The 27,257-nt window shown below is 44.9% G+C and overlaps 1 protein-coding gene across 10 annotated transcripts in view; it reads left to right on the forward strand.

Annotated features, from left to right (window-relative positions):
• VPS13D (vacuolar protein sorting 13 homolog D) overlaps window positions 1-16,596 on the forward strand; it is a 252,930-nt gene extending 236,334 nt beyond the window's left edge. For 9 of the 10 annotated variants that reach the window (XM_059913516.1, XM_059913544.1, XM_059913555.1 and 6 more), the window contains 2 exons: window positions 11,635-11,875; window positions 13,508-16,596. In XM_059913516.1, the coding sequence (XP_059769499.1) occupies window positions 11,635-11,875; window positions 13,508-13,639 (373 nt within the window). In that variant the 3' untranslated portion in view covers window positions 13,640-16,596. Of the gene's footprint in view, window positions 1-11,634; window positions 11,876-13,507 lie in introns of those variants that run through there. The other variant, XM_059913582.1, reaches the window with a different exon arrangement.
• Window positions 16,597-27,257: the final 10,661 nt, after the last annotated feature.

Here is a 27,257-nt window from a genome sequence, read left to right on the forward strand (position 1 = left end):
ACTTTTATGAGTTCATCAGTTTTTCATTAGAGTTCTGAAAATGCTTATTCATTCAGTTCAGCAGTACAGTCAGTTACCAGAAACCTGTACTTGTCAGAGTCTTTTCCATGAATTTCTTGAAGATGAAACCCTTTTATAGGAACATATTTGGAAAATCATCAGAGTACACCCAGAACTGTCTGTAAATGACAAAAGACTTAAAAATGACCACGGTTAAAGATTTGATGAAAGTTCATAATAATGCAGTTGACAAGAAAATTAGTTATTTCTGAGATATACATTTTAAAGTAATAACTAGGATTATTACTTATAACATTATACCAGAACATATAAGATTTTTAGAAATTTCATGCAATGTCTGAAACATTTATATTAACATATTTCCATACATATTTCCATACAAATACAAATATAAGATTTTTAGAAATTTCATGTAATGTCTGAAACATTTATATTAACATATTTCCATACAAATACAAATATAAGATTTTTAGAAATTTCATGTAATGTCTGAAACATTTATATTAACATATTTCCATACAAATAACCCAATGAAAGTTTAGTATTAGTCGTTTTGTTTGTTTTTTTATACTGCAGGTTCTTATTAGGCATCAATTTTATACACATCAGTGTATACATGTCAATCCCAATTGCCCAATTAGCACACCACCATCCCCACCTCACCGCAGTTTTCCCCCCTTGGTGTCCATATGTCCATTCTCTACATCTGTGTCTCAACTTCTGCCCTGCAAACTGGCTCATCTGTACCATTTTTCTAGGTTCCACATACATGCATTAATATACGATATTTGTTTTTCTCTTTCTGACTTACTTCACTCTGTATGACAGTCTCTAGATCCATCCACGTCTCAACAAATGACTCAATTTCGTTCCTTTTTATGGCTGAGTAATATTCCATTGTATATATGTACCACAACTTCTTTATCCATTCGTCTGTTGATGGGCATTTAGGTTGCTTCCATGACCTGGCTATTGTAAATAGTGCTGCAATGAACATTCGGGTGCATGTGTCTTTTTGAATTACGGTTTTCTCTGGGTATATGCCCAGTAGTGGGATTGCTGGGTCATATGGTAATTCTATTTTTAGTTTTTTAAGGAACCTCCATATTGTTCTCCATAGTGGCTGTATCAATTTACATTCCCACCAACAGTGCAAGAGGGTTCCCTTTTCTCCACACCCTCTCCAGCATTTGTTGTTTGTAGATTTTCTGATGATGCCCATTCTAACAGGAGTGAGGTGATACCTCATTGTAGTTTTGATTTGCATTTCTCTAATAATCAGTGATGTTGAGCATCTTTTCATGTGCTTTGTGGCCGTCTGTATGTCTTCTTTGTAGAAATGTCTATTTAGGTCTTCTGCCCATTTTTGGATTGGGGTGTTTGTTTCTTTGATATTGAGCTGAATGAGCTGTTTATATATTTTGGAGATTAATCCTTTGTCCGTTGATTCATTTGCAAATATTTTCTCCCATTCTGAGGGTTGTCTTTTTGTCTTGTTTATGGTTTCCTTTGCTGTGCAAAAGCTTTGAAGTTTCATTAGGTCCCACTTGTTTATTTTTGTTTTTATTTCCATTACTCTAGGAGGTGGATCAAAAAAGATCTTGCTGTTATTTATGTCAAAGAATGTTCTTCCTATGTTTTCCTCTAAGAGTTTTATAGTGTCCAGTCTTATATTTAGGTCTCTAATCCATTTTGAGTTTATTTTTGTGTATGGTGTTAGGGAGTATTCTAATTTCATTCTTTTACATGTAGCTGTCCAGTTTTCCCAGCACCACTTATTGAAGAGACTGTCTTTTCTCCATTGTATATCTTTGCCTCCTTTGTCATAGATTAGTTGACCATAGGTGCGTGGGTTAATCTCTGGGCTTTCTATCTTGTTCCATTGATCTATGTTTCTGTTTTTGTGCCAGTACCATATTGTCTTGATTACTGTAGCTTTGTAGTATAGTCTGAAGTCTGGGAGTCTGATTCCTCCAGCTCCATTTTTTTGCCTCAAGACTGCTTTGGCTATTCGGGGTCTTTTGTGTCTCCATACAAATTTTAAGATGATTTGTTCTAGCTCTGTAAAAAATGCCATTGGTAATTTGATAGGGATTGCATTGAATCTGTAGATTGCTTTGGGTAGTATACTCATTTTCACAATGTTGATTCTTCCAATCCAAGAACATGGTATATCTCTCCATCTGTTGGTATGATCTTTAATTTCTTTCATCAGTGTCTTATAGTTTTCTGCATACAGGTCTTTTGTCTCCCTAGGTAGGTTTATTCCTAGGTATTTTATTCTTTTTGTTGCAATGGTAAATGGGAGTGTTTCCATAATTTCTCTTTCAGATTTTTCATCATTAGTGTATAGGAATGCAAGAGATTTCTGTGCATTAATTTTGTATCCTGCAACTTTACCATATTCATTAATTAGCTCTAGCAGTTTTCTGGTGGCAGTTTTAGGATTCTCTATGTATAGTATCATGTCATCCGCAAACAGTGACAGTTTTACTTCTTCCTTTCCAATTTGTATTCCTTTTATTTCTTTTTCTTCTCTGGTTGCCGTGGCTAGGGCTTCCAGAACTATGTTGAATAATAGTGGTGAGAGTGGACATCCTTGTCTCGTTCCTGATCTTAGAGGAAATGCTTTCAGTTTTTCACCATTGAGAATGATGTTTGCTGTGGGTTTGTCATATATGGCCTTTATTATGTTGAGGTAGGTTCCCTCTATGCCCACTTTCTGGAGAGTTTTTATCAGAAATGGGTGTTGAATTTTGTCAAAAGCTTTTTCTGCATCTATTGAGATGATCATATGGTTTTTATTCTTCAATTTGTTAATATGGTGTATCACATTGATTGATTTGCGTATATTGAAGAATCCTTGCATCCCTGGGATAAATCCCACTTGATCGTGGTGTATGATCCTTTTAATGTGTTGTTGGATTCTGTTTACTAGTATTTTGTTGAGGATTTTTGCATCTATATTCATCAGTGATATTGGTCTGTAATTTTCTTTTTTTGTAGTGTCTTTGTCTGGTTTTGGTATCAGGGTGATGGTGGCCTCATAGAATGAGTTTGGGAGTGTTCCTTCCTCTGCAATTTTTTGGAAGAGTTTGAGAAGGATGGGTGTTAGCTCTTCTCTAAATGTTTGATAGAATTCACCTGTGAAGCCATCTGGTCCTGGACTTTTGTTTGTTGGAAGATTTTTAATCACAGTTTCAATTTCATTACTTGTGATTGGTCTGTTCATATTTTCTGTTTCTTCCTGATTCAGTCTTGGAAGGTTATACCTTTCTAAGAATTTGTCCATTTCTTCCAGGTTGTCCATTTTATTGGCATAAAGTTGCTTGTCGTAGTCTCTTAGGATGCTTTGTATTTCTGCGGTGTCGGTTGTAACTTCTCCTTTTTCATTTCTAATTTTATTGATTTGAGTCCTCTCCCTCTTTTTCTTGATGAGTCTGGCTAATGGCTTATCAATTTTGTTTATCTTCTCAAAGAACCAACTTTTAGTTTTATTGATCTTTGCTATTGTTTTCTTTGTTTCTATTTCATTTATTTCTGCTCTGATCTTTATGATTTCTTTCCTTCTGCTAACTTTGGGTTTTGTTTGTTCTTCTTTCTCTAGTTTCTTTAGGTGTAAGGTTAGATTGTTTACTTGAGATTTTTCTTGTTTCTTGAGGTAGGCTTGTATAGCTATAAACTTCCCTCTTAGAACCGCTTTTGCTGCATCCCATAGGTTTTGGGTCGTTGTGTTTTCATTGTCATTTGTCTCTAGGTATTTTTTTATTTCCTCTTTGATTTCTTCAGTGATCTCTTGGTTATTTAGTAACGTATTGTTTAGCCTCCATGTATTTGTCCTTTTTCCGTTTTTTTCCCTGTAATTCATTTCTAATCTCATAGCGTTGTGGTCAGAAAAGATGCTTGATATGATTTCAATTTTCTTAAATTTACTGAGGCTTGATTTGTGACCCAAGATGTGATCTATCCTGGAGAATGTTCCGTGCGCACTTGAGAAGAACGTGTAATCTGCTGTTTTTGGATGGAATGTCCTATATATATCAATTAAATCTATCTGGTCTATTGTGTCATTTAAAGCTTCTGTTTCCTTATTTATTTTCATTTTGGATGATCTGTCCATTGGTGTAAGTGGAGTGTTAAAGTCCCCCACTATTATTGTGTTACTGTCGATTTCCTCTTTTATAGCTGTTAGCAGTTGCCTTATGTATTGAGGTGCTCCTATGTTGGGTGCATATATATTTATAATTGTTATATCTTCTTCATGGATTGATCCCTGGATCATTATGTAGTGTCCTTCCTTGTCTCTTTTAACATTCTTTATTTTAAAGTCTATTTTATCTGATATGAGTATAGCTACTCCAGCTTTCTTTTGATTTCCATTTGCATGGAATATCTTTTTCCATCCCCTCACTTTCAGTCTGTATGTGTCCCTAGGTCTAAAGTGGGTCTCTTGTAGACAGCATATATATGGGTCTTGTTTTTGTATCCATTCAGCCAGTCTATGTCTTTTGGTTGGGGCATTTAATCCATTCACGTTTAAGGTAATTATCGATATGTATGTTCCTATGACCATTTTGTTAATTGTTTTGGGTTTGTTTTTAATAGCTACTTTATTTATTTATTTATTTTTGGCTGTGTTCGGTCTTCGGTTCGTGCGCGGGCTTTCTCCATTTGCGGCAAGCGGGGGCCACTCTTCATCGCGGTGCGGGGACCGCTCTTCATCGCGGTGCACGGGCCTTTCACTATCGCGGCCCCTCCCGCTGCGGGGCACAGGCTCCAGACGCGCAGGCTCAGTAGTTGTGGCTCACGGGCCCAGCTACTCCGTGGCATGTGGGATCTTCCCAGACCAGGGCTCGAACCCGTGTCCCCTGCATTAGCAGGCAGATTCTCAACCACTGCGCCACCAGGGAAGCCCTGGGTTTGTTTTTGTAGGTCCTTTTCTTCTCTTGTGTTTCCCACTTAGAGAAGTTCCTTTAGCATTTGTTGTAGAGCTGGTTTGGTGGTGCTGAATTCTCTTAGCTTTTGCTTGTCTGTAAAGCTTTTGATTTCTCCATCAAATCTAAATGAGATCCTTGCCGGGTAGAGTAATCTTGGTTGTAGGTTCTTCCCTTTCATCACTTTAAGTATATCATGCCACTCCCTTCTGGCTTGCAGAGTTTCTGCTGAGAAATCAGCTGTTAACCTTATGGGAGTTCCCTTGTATGTTATTTGTCGTTTTTCCCTTGCTGCTTTCAATAATTTTTCTTTGTCTTTAATTTTTGCCACTTTGATTACTATGTGTCTCGGCGTGTTTCTCCTTGGGTTTATTCTGTATGGGACTCTCTGCGCTTCCTGGACTTGGGTGGCTATTTCCTTTCCCATGTTAGGGAAGTTTTCGACTATAATCTCTTCAAATATTTTCTCTGGTCCTTTCTCTCTCTCTTCTCCTTCTGGGACCCCTATAATGCGAATGTTGTTGCGTTTAATGTTGTCCCAGAGGTCTCTTAGGCTGTCTTCATTTCTTTTCATTCTTTTTTCTTTAGTCTGTTCCGCAGCAGTGAATTCCACCATTCTGTCTTCCAGGTCACTTATCCGTTCTTCTGCCTCAGTTATTCTGCTATTGATTCCTTCTAGTGTAGTTTTCATTTCAGTTATTGTATTGGTCATCTCTGTTTGTTTGTTCTTTAATTCTTCTAGGTCTTTGTTAATCATTTCTTGCATCTTCTCAATCTTTGCCTCCATTCTTATTCCGAGGTCCTGGATCATCTTCACTATCATTATTCTGAATTCTTTTTCTGGAAGGTTGCCTATCTCCACTTCATTTAGTTGTTTTTCTGGGGTTTTTTCTTGTTCCTTCATCTGGTACATAGCCCTCTGCCTTTTCATCTTCTCTATCTTTCTGTAACTGTGGTTTTTGGTCCACAGGCTGCAGGATTGTAGTCCTCTATCCCAATTTTAATATTTCGATAGATATATTTAAATATAATTGACTTCCTTTGTAATCCTAAGCATTTTATTTTATGCATTTAAAATTAGCATTCTTAGAAGGGGATTATGGGCCTCCCCAGAATGCCGACGTGGGGGTCCGTGATCCCAGAATATTAAGAGCTCCTTAAATTATTATTATTCATTATTTTTTAGTATTGTGACTGTGCTAACAAAAAGAGTCCTTATCCTTTAGAGAAATATGCTGGTATATTTACAGATGAAAGGAAAAGGAATGAACAGCAGCAACTAAGAACCCTTCAGGGGCAGCAGGACCTGGGAAGTGGTTCCCGTGCAAGACTTTGAAGGTGGTGCTTGCCTTCTGGGGACACTTGAAAGTCACCCATAGGAGGCCGCTTGAGTCTAGTCAGTGTCTTGGAGGCTGTCACTGGATCCCCGGGTCACTTGATCTCAGCCGAGCCAGGCAGCTCCGTGGTCCGTTTGGGTTGTGTGCTCATTTCCATCTGTTTGAGTGTGCTCCTCCTCTTCTTTTTCTTTACTGAGATCTTTTTTTAATACAAAAAAAAGTATAAAAAGTAAACCAAAATAGCCTATAAACCCACCAGCCAGGTTAGTCTTTTCTCTTTTTGATGAAATAAACTCATGTACATAGTTAGCAAATTCAAAGAGTACAGAAAGAAAGAAAATCAAGAGTAAAATTCTCCTTTCTTGACCCCTTTGTAAACATACTGTTTATATATTTTGTATCCTGTCTATCCTTCTTGAGAAATTGCAGATAGAGATAGAAATCAGAATTTTTTATTTTGAGCACAGGTTATAGTGTTGATTCTAATAGCATATAATTGTAAATAAAAACCTTATAGTAATATATGCAGTCTCAAAACAAAAACAAGAGATCAGACCTTTTGAAAAGTGGAATAGAATTCATTGGCTTCCGTTTTCTAAACCAGGAAATAATCTACCAATAACCTTTGACACTTAGGAAATTGGATATTCTTTGATATGCCACTAAATTAAAACTTTCATTTGGTGGATTATCCAGCTACTCTGATAAAAGTTAATGGCTTGTCTTTGCTGTACACCTGAAACTAACACAACATTGTAAATCGACTATACTTCAATAGAAAGAAAGGCATGGAGGGAGGGTGGGAGGAAGGAAGGGAAAGTTAGTAGCTTGCTAAATCTTTAACAAGTTAAATCAGGACTTCTGAGAGAATTCTTTATCTTTACCACTGGGTAAAATACATGCAACATCCAAAGTTGTGCACTGGCAAATTCCATTGGACCCTACAACGTAAATTCATTGTTATTTTCTGAGACTACATAACACATGAATTTATTGCATCCTACTATGTCCCAGGACAAGTTCACAGTCTAGCAGGGGAAGCAGACACTATTACCAACTATCTATAAACGTGTGATTGCTTTTAAAATACAAGTATGGGCCATGTGTTATGGGACCACAAGGGCAAGTGATTAATTTGTGCCTAGAAAGCCAGGGAAGGCTGTTGGCAGTTGATCTGGTCCTGCAGCACAAGGAGAAATGGGCCGAGAAGAGAGAAAGGCATGTACGCAGAGAAGAGTGCCGGGCAAAGGCTCAGAGGCAGGAGAGTTAGCGGCATTTCTGGGGGGGACTCCAGTTAGCTGGGTGTGGTGGCAGCACACGTGTGGGAGGGAAGGAGCGGAGGTTGGAAGGCTGGAAAGGTGGGTTACAAGGCTAGATGCTGAGAGCTTTTTTTTAAAATCCGCCCCCTTCCCCCCTTGGTGTCCATACAGATTCTGAGAGCCGTAACGGCTCCTGTAGGCAGTGGTGAGATTTTGAAGAGGATCTCACTCAAAATGACGTTAAAAATGTAACCTTGACAGCAACAGAGAAAGGGATCAGAGTTGGAGAGACTGGGGGCAGGAAAGCACTTAGGAGGCCCTGGGAGTGATCCAGGTGAGTGCAGACTGGGAGAGAAGAGGGGGAGAGGGGACAGGGAGGCAGGCGTCAGTACAGTCAGTAGACTGACCACGTTTAGAAGCTGAGCGAGGAGCGGGGCTGAGAGGGACTCAAGGGCTGCTTGCCTGGTCGGTTGGATGGAGGTGCCGTCCACTGCGAGGGGCGGTGCTGGAGGAGGAGAGGATTCGAGAGGCCGCGCTGAGTGTGAGGACCCGTGGGACGTGTGTGCCGAGATGCTCTGCAAGACCCCAGGCTCAGACACAGGTGTGCGGTCACACCTGGACTTGGGGAGTGACACGTGGTCTGGGACCCTGGCACTCCAGCTGAGGCCCCGCTGTCTCCCTTTCCCCTCCTTTCACTTAGACCCTTAGCTGCTTTTGACTTGAAAAGACTAGAACATTTCATGTAAATGTCCAAAAATTACTGTCTGTATTAGCTTCAGGGTACGAATAGGGCCCCTGGGCTCACAGAATAGAGATCTGTGCACATTTACAAACTGCTCCTCCCCTCACGTTTCTGTAATGGACGTGAATTCCTTTTTTTTTTTTTTTTTTTTAATTTATTTATTTATTATTTATTTTTGGCTGTGTTGGGTCTTCGTTGCTGCACGCGGGCTTTCTCTAGTTGCGGTGAGCGGGGGCTACTCTTCGTTTCGGTGCGCGGGCCTCTCACCGTGGTAGCCTCTCTCGTTGCGGAGCTCGGGCTCTAGGCGCGAGGGCTTCAGTAGTTATGGCACGTGGGCTTCAGTAGTTGTGGCTCGTGGGCTCTAGAGCGCAGGCTCAGCAGTTGTGGCGCATGGGCTTCGTTGCTCCGTGGCATGTGGGATCTTCCCGGGCCAGGGCTCGAACCCGTGTCCCCTGCATTGGCAGGCAGATTCTTAACCACTGCGCCACCAGGGAAGCCCAGCCATGAATTTTTTGCCCATGGATTTAGTGACTTTGTGACGGCAGGTAGTATGATCTCTATCAGATGAAGCAACTGAGCCGCAGAGACAGCAGCTGGCCCAGCCTGGTGGGTCTCCCTGCCCGCTTGGCCTGCGCTTCCCCCACTGTGTGGAGCAACTTCCACTAGAGCGTCCCAGCTCAGAGCCACCCTTCCTCCTTCCTTCCACCCAGAGCAGAAGTTGTTCTGGCCTGATGGAGGACTTTGCACCGTCTGTGGCCTCTTGAAAGGGAGTCTGTTTTAAAGAAGTCCAGTTTGGAAAGGGCACTAATAATGTCAGCCAGTCGGCCTGGGTGTAAGAGTAGCTGCCCAGACGGAAAGGCCTTGGCCCTTTTAGAGGCTGTGCGTAAATGTCAGACAGTGGGTACTAAACAGGGTGAGAGTGGAGGCACGGGTGATGGGATAGAAGTACCCCATCTTGTGCTGGACCAGAGGAAAGGTAACAATCTCTATTGGATTTTTTTTTTTATAAATTTTTTTTTTTAATTTTATTTATTTATTTATTTATGGCTGTGTTGGGTCTTCGTTTCTGTGCGAGGGCTTTCTCCAGTTGCGGCAAGTGGGGGCCACTCTTCATCGCGGTGCGCAGGCCTCTCACTGTCACGGCCTCTCTTGTTGCGGAGCACAGGCTCCAGACGCGCAGGCTCAGCAATTGTGGCTCACGGGCCTAGTCACTCCGCGGCATGTGGGATCTTCCCAGACCAGGGTTCGAACCCGTGTCCCCTGCATTGGCAGGCAGACTCTCAACCACTGCGCCACCAGGGAAGCCCTCTCTATTGGATTTTTAATGCACGTGCTGCTCTCACCCTAATTGCGGTGGCCAACTTCGGGGATCTCCTTTGAGAGCCCATTACAGCCTCAGTCGCCGTGTGCCCGGCCCACCTGTGCTCACAAGTCCTAGGCCATTTTCAGTTTTTAAGCTAGTTTCCCAGCAAGTTCTAGCTGGTCCTGTGATCCTTCCTCTCTTTGTCAGGAAGCTTTTTTCATCTCTCTCTGTCTCTCTGTCTCTTTCTGTCACCTTTTCTTCCCCTGGACCAGCTATTTTAGATTTCAGTTGGTTTCTTTAAATGATACTGCTGCCCCCTGGATACTGACAGAGCCCGGGATACGGGAAATTCCGTGCTAAGTGGCCTGAACACCAAAAGCTGCTGGGTATTTCTAATTTTGGCATTGAGACTTTACAAGTCTACATTCTTGGCATTGCCAACCAGTTAGAATAGAACAGTAAACCCCAATTTTTGTCATGTGAGGCTGTAATTAAAATGGCAGCTGGAACCAGGCATATTTTCACTGAGTACTGAGGGGGTGGCCGACTCAGTGGTGGGTGCCCAGGGAGACACGGGGGGCGTAGGGTGTGGACCCCACTCTTACATCAGCTTAGTCAGAGAGTCAAATACCTGTCCGGGAAACAAAATGAGAACAAGTAGTTGCTTGGCAGTGCTCTTGATGGTAAGCGAGGAAGCCTTCAGAAGTGGGCGCACGGTGGGCGTGTTTCTCGGGAAGCTTCAGAGAGAACTCGTGAATCCTTGGGCTGAGAGACAAGGCGTGTTCAGAATGGGGGGCTCTCTGAGCCCAGAGGCGAGCAGGGGCCTGGCGCCAGCTTGGGACTGAGAGAGGACCGGCCTGCTCCATCCCATCAGAGTTTGGCGACTGCTGACCGTGGAACAAAGCCATCCTGGGACCCGGTCCCTGAGCCGTCCCAGGGGAGCCGCGGCTCCAGGCAACTGCGGTGTGGCAATTCCTCTCAGGACATCAAGTCCCAGGGGGCCGGGGCTTGACAGCCAGCCTGTCGTCAGCTCTTAGTATTCTTGCCGTCACCCGCTCCCCTGCGCTGTCCCCGACGTGGCCGCCCCATTGTGGAAGGCTGTCACAAGATGCGACGGAGGCAGCCAGGCCTGGGAGAGCTGTCACGGCGGTTTCCAAGGGTCACTGCTCTTCATTCAGTAGCCGAGCTGAGAGCTTTGACGTGCATAAATTTCCACTTTAAATCTGGGGCTCCAGGGAAGAAGAGATTTTTTTCTGAGTGGCCCTAAAGCCCCTAGAAGTGATGACTGAGAGTTTATGGAAATCAAGATTCCAGCTTTACCTAAAAAAGCACTCTCTAACAGTTGAGTTCTGAGAACGCGGTGGTGGTCTCACCAGTGAGTCCCGGCCCTGGAGGTGCTGAGCTGAGACCAGGTGACCTCTTACTAAACTGTGACAAAAAGGAAGTAGACGTAGGTGCGCACATGGAAAAGGCGTGCCGTCCTCTCGCGGCGCCTAGGTTGGTGCCCCATCCGCCTAGGTTGGTGCCCCATCCGGTTCCGCCTTCCCCGCGTCCATCTCCACCCCCGCTGCCCACGACTTCCAGCCCTGTGGCGGCCCCTCCCCCACCCCGCCTTCCCGGTGAACCTTCTCAGCTGCTGCTTCAGTCAGCATTTCAAAGCATTGTATTTCCTCCTTCTCTTCTGCCCAACAAAGCACTGCTACAGTTTTCTCTAAGCCTCAGGCTATAAAAAGGCCATGAAATTGTTTCTCCCGTTGATACCCTTGGTCGTATTTATCGCGCCCCCCTGTGTAAGGGCTCTGTGCTTTACACACTGGCCTCACGGCAGCCCTCAGAGGCCAGAGTCACTTTTTTTTATTCCTAATTTACACACAAGGAGACGGAGGCTCAGAGTGGGTGAGCCCCCTGCCCAAGGCGTAGTGAGGGAGGGAGCCTGGCTTCACGGTTGGAGCCTTGGGCCCCCCTCCTACAGCCTCAGCCTCCAGGGGCAGCTGGCGAGGCTCTGCGCGCCCTTCTCACTCCGCCTCTTTCTCTGCAGCTTCATAGCCGTGGAGAACATCGACAGCTACTGTGTGCTCATCTCCTCCAAGGCTGTCTACTTCCTGAAAAGCGGAGACTACCTAGACCGGGAGGCCATTTTCCTGGAAGTCAAGTACGACGATCTCTACCACTGCCTCGTCTCCAAAGACCACGGGAAGGTGTATGTGCAGGTGACCAAGAAGGCCGTGAACACGAGCAGTGGGGTGTCCATCCCAGGCCCTTCCCACCAGAAGCCGATGGTGAGTGCACCCCTGCGCTGTCTCCTCCGCCGGCCGCTGCCCTGCTGGTGCGCGGGAAAGTGTTTGCCCAGCGTGAGGCTTGGGCTGGGCTGTTGTGAGGCCCCGGGGGTCCTGCTTCTTAGTCCCACAGGCAGAAGGCACTCAGCGTGTGTGGGGTGGGGCAATGCCACTCTCCCAGCTCCACTAGCTCCACCGGAGGGCGGGTTGCTCGAAGCTTGTGCCTCGGTTTCCCATCCATACAGTACGGGCAGGATTACCGCCTCTAATCAGCCGTGAGGACCAGCTGACATGATGCACGGGGGTGTTTTATTCCTAAGATGGGACTCTTCGGCGCATTGAATCTAAGAAAGCGTTAGAGCACACATTGGCTTCTTCATGGCTTCCCCTCTAGAATGATTGGAAACTAACTTTTTTTTCCGCACAAAGAAGCAATATCTAGCATAGGCCCCTACCCACAGTAAAAGCTCAATGAATATCCGTAAATAAACTTTACACTTGACCTCCAAAAGGTACAAGATATTGTTATGGCAGGACTTTTCAATAACACCGATCCTGTTAATAACCAGCATTCGTTAAGGGCTTACTATGTGTCAGGCTGGATTCTAAGTACTTATAGATTATTTAATGTTGTACTGCTGTTGTCCCACTTACTTGACTGGTAAGGAGGCTTGGTGAGGACAGGTGACTCGCTCAAGGTTATCCGGCCAACACCGGAGGGAGCTGGGGTTCAAACCCACGTGCCTGTGCAGCTCCAGAGCTGGCAGCCTGGACCACTCTGCTGCCTCCACTCAGAGGAGCTGTTGTTGGCTCGGCAGAAGCACGTGTGAGGGACCCCACCACCAGCCATATTCTAACGTGGGATCTTTTCATGAGACCAGGTGTTAGCCCTGCTCATTTTTCACCTGGAATGCTAGGATGTTCAAGCCTGCATTCGAGAATGACTTGCCATTCAAAATGGTCCTGCTTATCTCAGTGTTTCCACAGATGAGAAGCAGCAACAAGCCTTTTTGGGCCTCTCTCCCTTGACCTTCTCCCTGCCCAGGAATGCGCTTGGGTTTGGTTTGGCTTGTGCAGGCTCCCCTGGGGTCGTTGGCTTAGGTTAGGGCCGTAGATTAATTGAGTTAACACCCAAAAGCCTGAGCATTTCCACAGGTTCCTTCCGGAGGTGGGGAGCTTTGCCCAGCTGCACTTTCGCCCTTTCAAGGCAAGCGAGCTTTCTTGATAAGAAGGGCCTCGAGGGCATTTGTGTGCTTTGACCATCACCAGACTTTAGATGTGAATCCCAAGTCTTTGTTCTCCGCTTAGTCTCACCTCAGCTGGTCCTCACACCTCGGCGCTGAAACTGGTTCTCAGTCCCAGGCAGTCCCAGGCGTCGGGTGATTATGGCTCGACTGCACAGTCACCTGGGGAATAAGCTCAAGATACAGGTTCCAGAGATCCACCCCAGACCTCGAATCGGCATAACCAGGAGTAGGGCCCTGGGAATCTGTTTCTTAAAACTACACCCATGCTGTTCTGATCCGCAGTCAGGCTGGGGGCTGCTGCCTGGGTGGATTTCAATGGCCCGTGTCCCGTGATTCTGTTTGGCTTCCCACCTTGGGGGCAGGTTACTCATTCTGTCCTTTTCTTCAGGTCCACGTGAAATCAGAGGTCCTTGCTATCAAGTTATCACAAGAAATAAACTATGCAAAGAGCCTTTACTATGAACAGCAACTTATGTTAAGGCTCAATGAAAACCAAGAGCAGTTGGAGCTGGACTCCTGAGAAGCCCCAGCTGCGGAGGGACACTCCCAGGCGTAGACCCCAAACCAGTCAGGAGCGGAGAGGCCCGTGGGCTTGGCTTAGGTTAGAGGAAACCAGAATAAGGTTTGGGGGATGCTGTCAAGAGGGAAAGTAAATACTGATGAGGGGGGCACAAATGGAACCATATTAATTTGTGGGGCAGAGGGTTACTTTAGATTATGGGGAGGTAATTTTTAAGAGGCATTGGTTGAATAATGTTTAAAACAAAGAAAGTGTAACTGAGATCAATCTAATTTTTAGATTGCCCTGTATTTTGTTAACATGTATATATGTACAACTGTGTGTTTGTAAATACGTAGGAGCATTTCTGAACAGGGCCTGTGATGTGTGTTAAGGTTTGTTAACTGTAAAGTAATATAAAATTATATTGGATCTTCTATTGCACTAATTCTACACGTCTCATTCAGGGTACTGTCCGTGAAGAGGGATTCTTGGAAGCTGCAGAATGTTATGCCTTAGTTCGGGAAACTAGAGTATTCACGGTCAGGTGGGCTGAGGTGAGGGAGCAGGTGCGTCAAGAGCGACGCCTTTGAAACCTGTGCTCGTCCCGCTGGAGCCGCGAACTGAAGTGTCTAGACCCAGAGCCAGCCCTTGATGAGGCCTAGGGGAGTGACTCGGACACATCTTTTATTTATTTCCCCCCCAGTTAAAAGACAGTTCTTAGAGTGTCACAAGTTATTTTTTATCTGCCTGTCTCGCTGGCTCTCTCCTGACTAGTCTTGCCAGACTTTGAGGTAAAACTGTGAGGTGTGTTCTGTTACCACGCACACACACACACACACACACGCCAGCATTATAAGGTTTCCTTGGGTTATTGTCAGAGAGGCCAGTCTGAAACGTTGGTAGGCTCTGATAACTTAGAAGGGGAAAAAAATCCCGTAGGACTGTTTAACAGATCAAAGATCCACACATTTATCAAAAACCCACAGCGAGAGTGTTCCCTCTCCTGGGCAGCAGCAAAGGAGGTCCTGGGACTCTGTTCGCCTTAACAAATACAGGCAGCCACCCAGCCCCGCAGCCCTGGGGACGCAGGGACAGCAGCCCTAGGATGAGAAGGGAGAAGGAGGGAGTCTTAGAAAAGGGAATGAAATCTGAGTGCTAAAAAGCTGTTCTTGTAAGTTTGGGGCCAAGATTTGGCCAAAATATCTCTTGCCCTTGGTTTTAAATTCCAACCGGTGGCAAGGCCTAGACCGAGTGCCCTCTCCTTCCTGGGTCTTCTTTCTGTGGTTTCTCTTTTCTGTAAGGAATAACCAAGGTAGTGAGAGGGGAGACCTAGAATGAATGACTAGCCTTGTGATTTTTTAGTTTTTATTTTAATAAATCTAGTCAGTCTCTACAACCACGTCACATGTAGCTGAGATCTAAAAGGACCCATCGGATCAGTGGATGCGTGGAAGGTTTTGGTGTTTATAACTCATGACCCAGATCCTTCCAAAACACAAATGAAGCTAATCTGTCTTTCTCTCCCCACTCGGAGTGTGTGTGTGTGTGTGTGTGTGTGTGTGTGTGTGTGTGTTTTCAAAGAGCTTTAACCCAAGTGCTTAGTGCTTTGGCAAAATAGTGTTTTCAGGGCTCGTCTTGAACTCCAGGATTGATATATGGTCTTCACTGAACTCTGGGTTCATGGACTGCAGAACTGACACCCAGTTTTTGAAGGGTCGGGGTGGGTTTTTGGTCCGTCGGTTGGTTGGTTCTGCTGGGCCACAGCCATGCGCCAGGTGCGGCTCCCTGCAGGCTTCTCGTCTTCCTCACCAGCCTCCCGCCCTGCACCCCACAAGTTTGGCTTGTGGTTTTTGTCATCAGTAACGCACTGCCTGAGATCATGATCTCTTAACGATGAGACTCTCAGAGGGTTGATGGTTTGTGTCAGTGAGCCTTCTGTCACTTTCTGGAATGAAGTCACTTGGGAGTTCTGTTGGATTGAGGAGCTTGGTGTTACTAAGGAAGCCTGACTTTGGGCCCAGCGGCAACCGGTGTTCTCTGCAGCTCTGCCTACGGGAAGTTGGTTGAGGGCTGCGCTGTGGAATGGTGCTTCCAGGAGAGTCCAGAGGGGTGTTGAGATGCCCTCCTCCCGGCTCCTTTCTAAATTTCATCAGCCCTCGAGATACAATAGTTGCTCATCTCCCTACTGCACAACTCCCCTCTGACGTTTGCGCCTTGGAAGAGGCAGATGTTAAAATGGGATCCAAAGACCAAATGGGGCGGGGTTGGGGGGTGGGTGCCAGCTAAGAGCTTCTCAGGCTCCCTCCGCCCTCGCAGCCCTCGTGCCAGGCCTGGTGATGATAAGGTTTCAGGGGCTTTGGACATAGTTTCCTGGTTTGCCAGGGAAAAAATCCAAAGCTTTGGAGGAAACAGGCCCTGGCTCTGGCTTTTAAATTGGTATTTAGCCAGCGATGTCTGAGACTTTGTTATGATAATTTCTGCCGATTTTCTTGCTGCCTCAAGTACCCAGTTCCTCTCCGAGGAAAGTAAAATAAATTGAATCAGGAGGATTTGGGCAAGCAGAAAGTAAAGCCCCCTTGATGCCCTGACCCAGCACAGCTGGCCGCATCACCGCCTGGCCACAGCTGCTTTCCTCACCCACCAGAAAGGCTGGCTGTTGTGTGCTTCCCACACCTGGGCCTGCTCACTGCTGACTGGGAAACAGAAACATGGCCTCGTAGCGGCCCGAGTGCCTCACCGTGGTGGAGACGCACCTCGGGGTTTGGAAGGCTCCTGGGCCGCTTTGTTTTTAAGCATCATCTGTGCCTCAAAATACCATAGTAGCTGCTCGATAATATTCTGAAAATAAAGTATCTGGGTCTCCACCGTGTGAACACTCTTACAATCACCAATCTGTTGAGACTCTTGAATCTGTTTCTCATATCAGAGTCGTTATTTTTCTTCCCGTGGAATAAAATGCTCTGTTGACTTCCAAACATGTTGTTTCCTTCTGGTTTCTTGCTGTCCCATAGATTGTAGAACCATCGCCAATGACAAATGCCAAACGTGTTACAACACGTGCAGTCACACGCAGGCTTTCCCTCGCTCCGGGCAAGCGCGTTCCCAGGCCAGCCCTGCACCTCGGGCCTTGCTTAACTTCCCAGAGTTGGCAGCTCTTCCCGTCAGCCAGGGCCGGGCTTCGTGTTGGCTGCGCTCACCTCACCACTCTGAGGATGCTGGTCCAGGCCCTGGCAGGATGGAAGTTGTCATTTCTGAGGAGGAGACTTCAGGAGGAGCAGGACTGGTTAAGTTCAAGGTGCCCACTTGGTATTACTGGACAGGTCAGGAAGGCAGCCGGGCACTGGCGTCTGGAGTTCCAGGGATGAGTCCGGGCCAAAGGCATAAGATTGGGAGTCATCATGCAAGTGACACGTGGAGCCTGGATGAAATATGAAATCCTCAAAGGAGTGGGGCAGTGCGGGGAGGGCAGCAAAGAAAAGAGGTCCAAGATCTGAGTCCTGGGGGTCCCTGAAGTTTAAGAGTTTAGGCAAGTGGGGAGGAGCAGCAAAGGAGACAGAGCAGTGCCTTCCAGAGTTGGGTGTGAAACCAGGAGGGCGTGGGGTCCAGAAAGGTCCACAGAGGAGGGAGATGAACTATCAAAGGCTGCTGATTAAGTAGGATGAGGAACAACAGTTAATGCTGGATTTACAGCATTGAGGTCACTGGAGACCTTCCTAAGAGTGGTTTCAGTGGAGTGGGGAGGGTGAAGGCTGGATACACAGATTCGAGAGAAAAATGAAGAGAGAGAGACGAGGGGCGGTAATAACGGGGAGAAGAGAGCCTGACTGGCCGGGGACATGGGCAGATGAGGTCGAAACTACTGGAGGTTCTCATTTGGTTTCTTCTGTTTTCCCAGGGAGATCAGCAGAGAGTAAGGAGGGGATGGAAATTTGGAGAGAAGGGAGAGGTAGAAAACGGTCATTTAGGATAAAGGGAAAGTGAACAGACCAGGGAGGTACGGGATGTTTGCCAGGCAACATACGGGCCCATTTGAGGTTGGTGGTCAGGGATTTAAAGTGAGACCAGGCAGCCTGGTGGTGGTTTTCTCCAGCCACATTCAGCTGCAGGGTTCAGCGTGGAATAGGCAAAGAATTGGATTTCATCAAGAAACGCTCCCCCTCATTCAAATACCCCGTCCACCGTTGGGGAGGGGAGGGGAGGCTCACTCCCCAAAACGAGGGCACAACTAGAATATTGCAGGGGCTTCCGGAGCAGGGGGCCGGTATCTGAAGACAAGCTGTCCCAGCACGCCAGGCACAGAAAGGGCACACGGCACTCCTCCCCCGAACTCAGACACCAGGTCACTATGGAGACCAGGTCCTGGGGAGTAGGTGCTGGTCCAAGCTGCGTTCCTCTGGCTGGGAAGGTGCCTGAAGCAATTGTGGACACCAAAGGAAGAAGAAGGGAACTTGCTGCGGAATAATCCTGTTGAAACTTCTAAACGTCAGATTTAAAATTTTTGCATACAAATGCGAAACAAAAATATAATTTCATATCTATGTTACAGCATATGAGGGCAGCTATTGCTTCCCCCCCATATTCCTCCCAACTCCACCTCAAAACCAGTGGACTCGTGGATGGCCTGTGTTCTCACTATGTTCATGTGATTATATACAGATAGTCATATGTCGTTCCCGTTTGTTTTCATAACGTTGGAATCATGTGCTTTTCTGCACCTTCTCAGTGTTACCTTCAGGTTGGTGTAACTCTGTCCCCTTAAATGCAGCACAGCTGATGGTGTGACTGTCCTGTGTGGGCTCAACGATTCCTGTATTGAAGGGCATTCACTTGATTCTCACGCCACCCCACCCGCCCCCTAACACCAGCGCTGCAGTAGACACCCTCCTACTTACGTGCTTATGCACTAGTTTTATTTCTGTGCAATAGATTCCCAGCAGCCAATTGTCTCCGAGGGTACACGCAAGATCACGTCCCAGAAATGCTGGTGGGGATGTGGAGGGCTGCGGCCCACCTGAGTGCCCTCTCTCTGTGCCCCTGCCAGAAATGTCAACCAGTCTAATGGGGACAAGTCGCATCTCATTCTTGCTTTAGTGAATTACCAGCAGTGAGTCTGACCATCTTTTCATTTGTTTGTAGGAATTTAGGTTAGGAATGGCTGTTGAATTACAGCAAAACCCTTTCAACATCTATTGTTATGACCATATTGTTTCTTCTTTAATTTTTTAAAAATGGAATACATTATATTAACAGATTTCCTGGTATCACACCACCCTTAGTCCCTGGAATAAGCCCCATTTGGTCATAATGTGTTAATCTGTTATTCTTTTGATACATTTCCTGGTTCTTTTTGCTAGTATTTTGAGTCTTTTCATCTTTAGAGTGAAAGGGGGTCTATCTATAATTTTCTCATTTCACAGTCTCTTCAGATTTTAGAATTAAAATTATGCTGCCTTCATAAAATGCATAGGAGAACTCTCCACCATTTTCTGTGGCTTGCAAGACTTTAGACTTGGAGTTTCTAGTTCTACTTTTTAAAAGTTAGATGAAAGTAGGCCTCAAATCCATCCGGTTCCAGAATCTTTTTCAGTGGTTCCTTTTAATCATCACCCGCCACCCCCCATTCCCACCCCCATGCCCTCTGCTAATTGGAGTATTCACGTTTCCCACTGCTTCATAGGTCAATTTTGGTAGCATACTTGGTTTTTTAAAAATCATCCAGTTCTCTTAGGTTTTTTAAATTTGTTGCCATACGTTTGTATTCTCTAAAGATTATTTTAATACTTCCTATATCTGGTTATTTCTCTTTTCTCATTCTTAATCTTGCATATTTTTACTTTTTTTTTTTCATAACTAAGTTTTTGAGGAAGTTACTGTACTTTTCAGAGAACCAGTTTGGGATTGGTTTCTCTTTGCTACTTTGTTTTTATTATTCTATTGATTGTACCTTTAATCTTTTGTTTCTCCTACCTGGCTTGTTTTGATTTATCTTTACTGTTCTTTTCTTGCTTTCTAAGACAGGTGATTAGTTTAGTTTTGTTTTTTTCACCTATCTTCTTGAATAATGATGACATTTTAGGGTTATAATTTTTTTCTAAATACAGCTTTATCACATAGATTTTGGTATTAAGTGTTCTTTAATTGCTTTCTGTGTAGTTTTTAATTTAGTTTTGATTTCTTCTTTCATCTTAGAGCTACCTAGGAATGTGTTTGTAATTTCTAAATATTAAAAAAAATGTATCCTCCTTAAATTAGCTATTTTGAATTTTATTGGATTATAATCAGCAAATGTAACCTAAAGTTTTCTACATTTAAAAAAATCTGTTGTGTTTTTTTGGTCCAATTACTTGATCAATTTTTATAAATGTTCCATGAGCATATGAAACAAAAGTATATTCTCGGAGGCATGTAAAGAAAGATAGGTAAGTAGGTAGGTAGATAGGATAGAGGGAGGGAGGGAGGGATGGATGGATGGATGGACAGACAGTTAGACACATACATACTTTCAGACAGAAGTTTATGGACTATATTAATCAAATCCTGTATGATTTTACTTATTTTTTGGTAAGAGAGCTCTGACCTACATCTTCCGAGTGGCCAGAGAAGCAAGTTCTCTGTATTCTGCTGGAACAGCAGTAAGTACTTAAAGTTAGAAGAAAGGAGAAAGAAGAAAACACAGCAGGCTTAATTAAGCTGCCTTCAAGTAATCCAGTTGGGACTTTAGAAAGAATTGATGCTGGAACAATGGCCCTACCGAGCCTCCGGCCCTGCGCCCACCCACTTCATGCTCTCAGATGAGCCTGGACATGTGCCCCCCACGGTCTTTACCAAGCAACACACCTGGTGTAAACAGTTCTCAGGGGGTAATAAAACTTCACACCTCATGCTTATTCTGGTCTAACTCAAAAGCACAAAAAAGTCATGGGTACATTTTGCCTCGGAGGAAGTGTGTGGATCTAGGCCAATTTGATCCTTGGAAACCCTGGGTGAGTGAGCCCTTCAGGGGGTGGTGTGGGGAGAAGAGGGAAGCGGGGGAGGTGCTGGCATGACTCCCAGGGCAGCTTCAGGGGGAAAAGCCTGGCCTTTGGGGCATGTTTTCCTGAGGTGCTTCACTTCGGGGGTACACGGGGACTTCTGGGAAGTTGGGCCAAGCCTGCAGAAAGGCAGTTCTCCATTCTGTTTAATGGTTTGTCCACAGAGACCACCCGTCCCGAGGTGTGTTCCCAAACAACACAGGTAATTCTGATGCCAGAGTCACTAAGCCTCTGTCCCTCCAACAACAGGGAGGCACTGCCAGCCCTTGCTGTGAGCATCTACCCGGGGGCCAGTCTCAGGACTGGGTGCCAGGGATAGGCAATGAGTAGGGTGACACTCTCACTGCCCTCCCTGGGCTAGTGGACCTCAGGGTGGGGCAGGGAAGGCTTCACTGGGGAGGAGGTGGGTAGTGTGAGCCCAGAAGGGCTGAGAAGAGCGAGTGAGGCAAGGAGGAGAAAGCGGTGCACGTGTGACATGTGACATGTGACATCCTGGAGGTGAGGAGTTGCCTGGCACGTGGAGGGCCAGGACCTCCAGGCTGGCTGCAGTGCCGTGAGGTGAGGCTGGAGAGCCGGGGCCGGGTCGTGCTGGACTCTGTAAATCACATGGGGGAAGGGTTTTAAGCAGAGGATGTCACATAAGATTGGCATCTCCAAAAATACCTCTCTGGCTGCAAAATGGAGAATGAGTAGGACACATGAAGGGAGGAAGGCCGCTGCAGTGGTCCAGGTAAGAAACGATCGTGGCTCAGACCAGGAGCGGCGGTGGTGATGGAAAGAGGTACAGAGACTTGGGATGTGTTTTCGAGGAAGAATAGATGAGATGGATTGATTTAATGCAGAGGATGAGAGGGAAAGAGGTATCAAGGGCCATTCCTGGGTTTCCAACTTAGGTAACCTGGTGACCAGTGATGTGGTTACCGAGATGGGAGAATATTGGAGCAAGAGCTGGATGTTTATGGCTGGTGTCCATTTACTGACAGTTACATATTTGTGGAAGGTCAAATGAATAAATGAATGCCTTAGGTTATGGGCATATTTGCTTTGTCAGTGACCTGTTGAGCGGAGATGGGAAGTAGGCAGTTTAGAACGTGAGAGTGGCTTACCTGTGAGCAGTGTTTGGTGTGATGGGAGTCGATTCAATTCTAGTGAGAGTGGAACAGCAGAGGAGAAGAGGGGCTGGATCAGGCCCTGGGGACGCCAACATTTAATGGGTGCGGGTAGGAGTGTGAGCCAGCAAAGGAGACTGGGAAAGAGCGCACGGACACATGGGTGGAAAAGTAGAAGAGAATGTTTCCAGAAAGAGGACATGGTCAACTGCTTGGATGATGTTGAAAAGCCCAGTAAGATGTGTGCTGGATTCAACAGTGTGGAGGACACTGCCTGTAAGAAAAGGTTTGTTGGGATTCTGGAAGCGGAAGCTAAGATGATAGGGTAACGTGTGGACGGCAGGTCGAGTAGAGACAGTGAGTGTCCTTCCCTGTGACAGAGTGGCCATTGAATGGTCGGCCCATGACTGTGACATACTAAGGGTGGGAGTGGTTACCTGGCTGCCTGCAGACAATTAAAAAACAATCAGGAAATTAAGACTAAAAGCTAGTGTGCTTTTTATTATCACGCACTTGGCAATTCTAAACAAGATCTGTGATAAAGTTCTCCTCCACTTAAACATCTTCAGTGGGTCTAAGTTCTGTTGAGTTTTAATAATATATATGGAAGCTTCAAATTAGCACATTTATATTACTTATCCTTTAATAAAAGCTTGTATTCTACATGGAAATTAATTCTGAGAGCTCCCAGGTACACGGTGGGCCCACAACACACACAAACTCAGCTTCACACCCTCATCTGGAGACGAAGTTCTACTGTTTTGGAATCGTTCAAGCCTACTTGGGGCACAGTTCACGTTTCCAGCCCCTGTGTTCCTACATATCCCTGCATTTAAGTAATTTATTTGAAGTAAATGATAATAGACAGTGATTATAAAGATGAAGCAAAACTTGAATTGCTCCAATTCTGTCATTCTATGTAACCACTTAGAGTTTTTATTGGTGGTTAAAATTTTAAACAGTGCAACAGAGTGCAGACTATGAAGTGTAATATTTTTGTTTGGAAAGTGCAAATTTTAGTCCACGAATGAAACATAAAGAAAATCAAGCATGGTATCAATCGTATGATTTATTAGTTGCTCAAATTGTACCTTTTGCAGGCGTATTGATTTTATTAAAATTCACCTACAAGTTACTGGACCATTATTTAAATAAACATTTTTATATAGGCCTATAACCAAAATAATCAAAATTTGTACACCACTGGCCCAAAGTAAGGATCCTTGGGGATGTCCAGGTCTGCCATCTCTGCAAATGGAATAGGAATTGAGTCTGACACCCAGGGAAACCAGACTGAGCCAAGGCCCTTAATGATGCTAATAAGAGGAGTTGGCTGAAGGATTGAAACAAGGAGCTCATCTTCGGCCCAGCCTGAATTGGGGGAGAGAAAGGCAAATGAGAGGCAAGATCTAGAATGAAAGAACCCTGAACTTGAACTTGGTACTAGTTTAGAATGAACTGTTTCCATCCTTTGCCCCACCATGCCCCACCCCACACTGATCCTGTCCACAGAGGCAACTACTTTCATCTCTTTTCCAGTTTCTTCTTGTATTTACCTCCATTTTTTCTAAATACCATGTTTTTACCACCTATTCTTGATTTCTTCCCATCAGAGGTGTTATCTACTGATTTCCTACTATGGAAGATTAAAATCTGGCTCTTTTTATCCCCCCTACCTCCTGCCCCAAATAGTCCACAGTGAAAAAAATGGGACATCATTACAGATCCTACAGACATTTAAAGGATAACAAGGAGATATTATGAACAACTTTTTGCTTTTAAATCTGACAACTCAGATAAAATGGACACATTTTTTGAAAGGCACATATTACCAAAATTGACAGAAGAAATAGAAAATCTGAATAGCCTTATATCTATTAAAGAAACTAAATTTGTAATTAAAAACCTTCCCACAAAGAAAACTCCTGGCCTAGATGGCTTTACTTGTGAATCCCATCAAACATTTAAGGAAAAATTAATATCAATCCTATACAAATCCTTTCAGAAAATAGAGGAGAAAGCACTTTCCAAATCATTTTATGAGGTTAGCATTACTCTGATAGCAAAAACAAACAGAATTTTTATAAGAAAACCGAAGACCAATATCCCTCATGGACATAGATGCAAAATTTCTTAACAATTTTTTAGCAAATTAATTCAATAAGTCATGAAGCCCAATTGAAAATAAGCAAGCATCTCAACAAACACTTCACAAAAGAAATATACAGAAGGCCAAAAAGCACACGAAAAATGTGCAATATCCCACTCCCAAGGAAATGCAAATTAAAACCACAGTAAAATACCACTACACACCTGTAGAATAATTAAAATTTAAAAATATGATGATAGCACATATTGGCAAGGATGTGGGGCACATGGGATTCTCATACATTGCTGGTGGGAATGTGAAATAGTGAAACTAGTTTGGACGACAGCTTGGCAGTTTCTCAGAGTTAAACGTACACTCACCATATGACCCATCAGTTCTACTCCTAGGTATCTACTCAAGAGAAATGGAAACACATCCACACAAAGACTTGTACACAAATGTTTAATCATAATAGCCAAATCCTGGAAACAAATGTCCATCAACAGGTGAGTGGATAAAAAAGGATGGACTTCTACTCAGCAAGGACATGAACAAATTACACACAAAACCACAGGGATGAGTCTTGAATGGTGCTGAGCAAAAAGGTGATATCGAATCCAAGCTTTAAAAAGATAACCATGTTGGTGGTGTGGAGGTTGGATGGAACAGAAGTGACCAGAGGGAGAAGTTCTCCTTAGGGAACTATTCAAATTGTCCAGGCAAGAGAAGATAAGAAGGGGTTAAACTAAGGAAATGGAGAGAAAACAAGAGACATGAAAAAAGAATCCACCTAGTACATTGTGTGTATGTGCTGGGAGGTGGAAGGACCATTATTGCCTGACCAGAATCGGCTCTCTGTGGACTGTATGTAATCCAATTACCAAGCAGTGCAATCCTATCCCTGGATACAGGGATTGGTTCTAGAATGGATACATGGTCCAATCAGAGGGAATCCAGGAACTTGGGCAGAAGTTACCAGGAAGAGATGCTGTCTTTCCACTGGACTTGAACATGGAAGCTATGAGCCAGGAGCTGCCGGGAACCAGTGTGTGGGGAGGACCTGTCCCAGAGTGAAGCAAAATGGAGAGAGACCAAGTCCTAATGACATCACTTGAGGCCCTGGGCTTTACTTAAATCTGTTCAAAGGTTCATTTACTTGTGTAAGTCATTTGTAACAGGAAGGGTCTTGACTACACTACTTGAAGATGGAAAACTGGGAAGAGGATGGGCCGGTGATGAGTTTCATCTTGGACACATTGAACTTGGGACTCTATGGAACCTCCAGTGAGCAGTGTTGGAAAGATAGAGATTTGGGAGTCATTCCTTTGGAAATGATAGTTTAAATATACCTTGGAGTGGGACTTCCCTGGTGGCACAGTGGTTAAGAATCCGCCTGCCAGTGCAGGGGACACGGGTTCGAGCCCTGGTCCAGGAGGATCCCACATGCCGCGGAGCAATGAAGCCCGTGCGCCACAACTACTGAGCCTGCATGCCACAACTACTGAAGCCTGCACACCTAGAGCCCCTGCTCTGCAACAAGAGAAGCCACCACAGTGAGAAGCCTGCGCACCACAACGAAGAGTAGCCCCCGCTCACCGCAACTGGAGAAAGCCCGCGCACAGCAACAAAGACCCAATGCAGCCAAAAATAAATTTTAAAATAAATAAATAAATAAATAAACCTTGGAGTAAATGACAGTGCTCCGAGAGGGCGTAAAGTGAGGAGAGACGTGGACTCAGGTCAGAACCCTGCGGAGACCTGATGGAGGGACCGGGAGAGAAGGAGGAGCCAGGGAAGGCCAGTGAAGAGGTGAAGATGACAGAGCAAGTGTTCTAGAGGGAGAAACTGGGCCACGGTGTCCAGCTGTGCTCTGAGGTCAGGTTGGGCAAGACTGAAAAGGAGCCAATGGATTTGGAAACTAGGCCATAGGTGACCTGCACCCAGCAGTTCTGGGAGTGGTGGGTGTTGAAACAGGATCCAAAGGTGAAGCAGTGAACGTAGATCTTGCGTTAACATTTGTCTGTAGGAGAGAGAGAGTGAGGGTGTTTTTTTCCTTTTAGGTGCTTTAAAAACAGCAGGGGAGTGGGCCTGCTTGTGGACAGGGAAGGAATAGCCAGTGAAAAGGGGGACGGCAAAGGGGAGTGGGAGCCTGACCAGGGGTGGGTGCAATGGGAGGACACGAGATCTTAGAGGCCTGGGCGGAGCAGGCCTCTTGCTTCTGAGACGTGTCCAGTTGCATTTTGATACATTAGCCAAGATGTTTTATGTTCTCAGTTTTGTGTTTTGGTTTTTTTTTACTCCCAACAGACTACGAGGCCTCACTGCCTCCGGAGGGATGGGTAGCAATCAGGGAAGGAGAACCTTGAGGGTTATTTGGGAATCAGGTCGTGTACTGGGGGTCGGAGCCGACACAGGGGTGGGAGGAGGCGTAGGCCTAAGGAGGGGCCTGGGGTAGACGTCTTTGGAAGGTTCTTGGCTCTTGGTGGCTGCCCTCTGAGGGTTTGCAGCCAAGGGCCTGGGGTCAGCGTGGGTCAGCGAGACCGGCCATCAGGGCTGAGAGTTGCCATAACCCACCAGCTCCCCATGTCTGTCTCTCACCACCTCAACCTAACAATAACCTTGAAAGCACAGGAGCTGCTGCTCACCTTCACCTCCCAAATCACATGCACCTTCCCTTTTGGCAACTCTGCCTTGGAACCATACAGGAGGGCAATTCTGAGATCCATAGCTCTTAGGGTTACCAAGTAGACCAGCGCCATCCCATAGAAATACAGGACAAGTCATAGACGTAAACTCTTCTAGGAGTCGCATTTTAGAAAAAGGAAAAAGAAATTGAAAACTAATTGTATTGAATTAGTGATATATTTAACCCAAGTGTCCAAAATATTATCATTCAGTAGACACAATATTTTTAAGAAATACTCAAATGAAAATTGATTTAGCTAGTAAGTGATAAATTCAAAAGAAAATTTCATTTATTAAAATTATTACATCTTTTCCATTCTAACAATGAGTAATATTCTCTTCCCTTCCCTATATTTTAACAAAGTTATTCCTTGCATTTTCATTAGCAATTAACTCTTAACTATGACATACTATATATTATGTTGGCTTGCATTTTTTAATATAGTCCTGAAATTACTAGAATCTACATGATGAAATAATTTAATAAGATTCCATGTGGTATGGAATTTTTAGACACAATTATTAATGTGATATTTTGCGTTCTTATTGTGCACTACATCTTCAATGGATACAAAATGCAATTTTGATAATTGAAACTTGCCAGTTGTTTCGCAATACTTTATTATATTGGGTGTCTTGTCTTTCTTGGGCTTTATTTAGCTAATGAATGAGTACATTAGACAATTTTGGGTTTTAGTTGGGATTTTACATAGCTTGCATTT

The sequence above is a fragment of the Balaenoptera ricei genome, chromosome 1 (assembly GCF_028023285.1).
Source record: "Balaenoptera ricei isolate mBalRic1 chromosome 1, mBalRic1.hap2, whole genome shotgun sequence".
In the NCBI taxonomy this organism is placed as follows: Eukaryota; Metazoa; Chordata; class Mammalia; order Artiodactyla; family Balaenopteridae; genus Balaenoptera; species Balaenoptera ricei.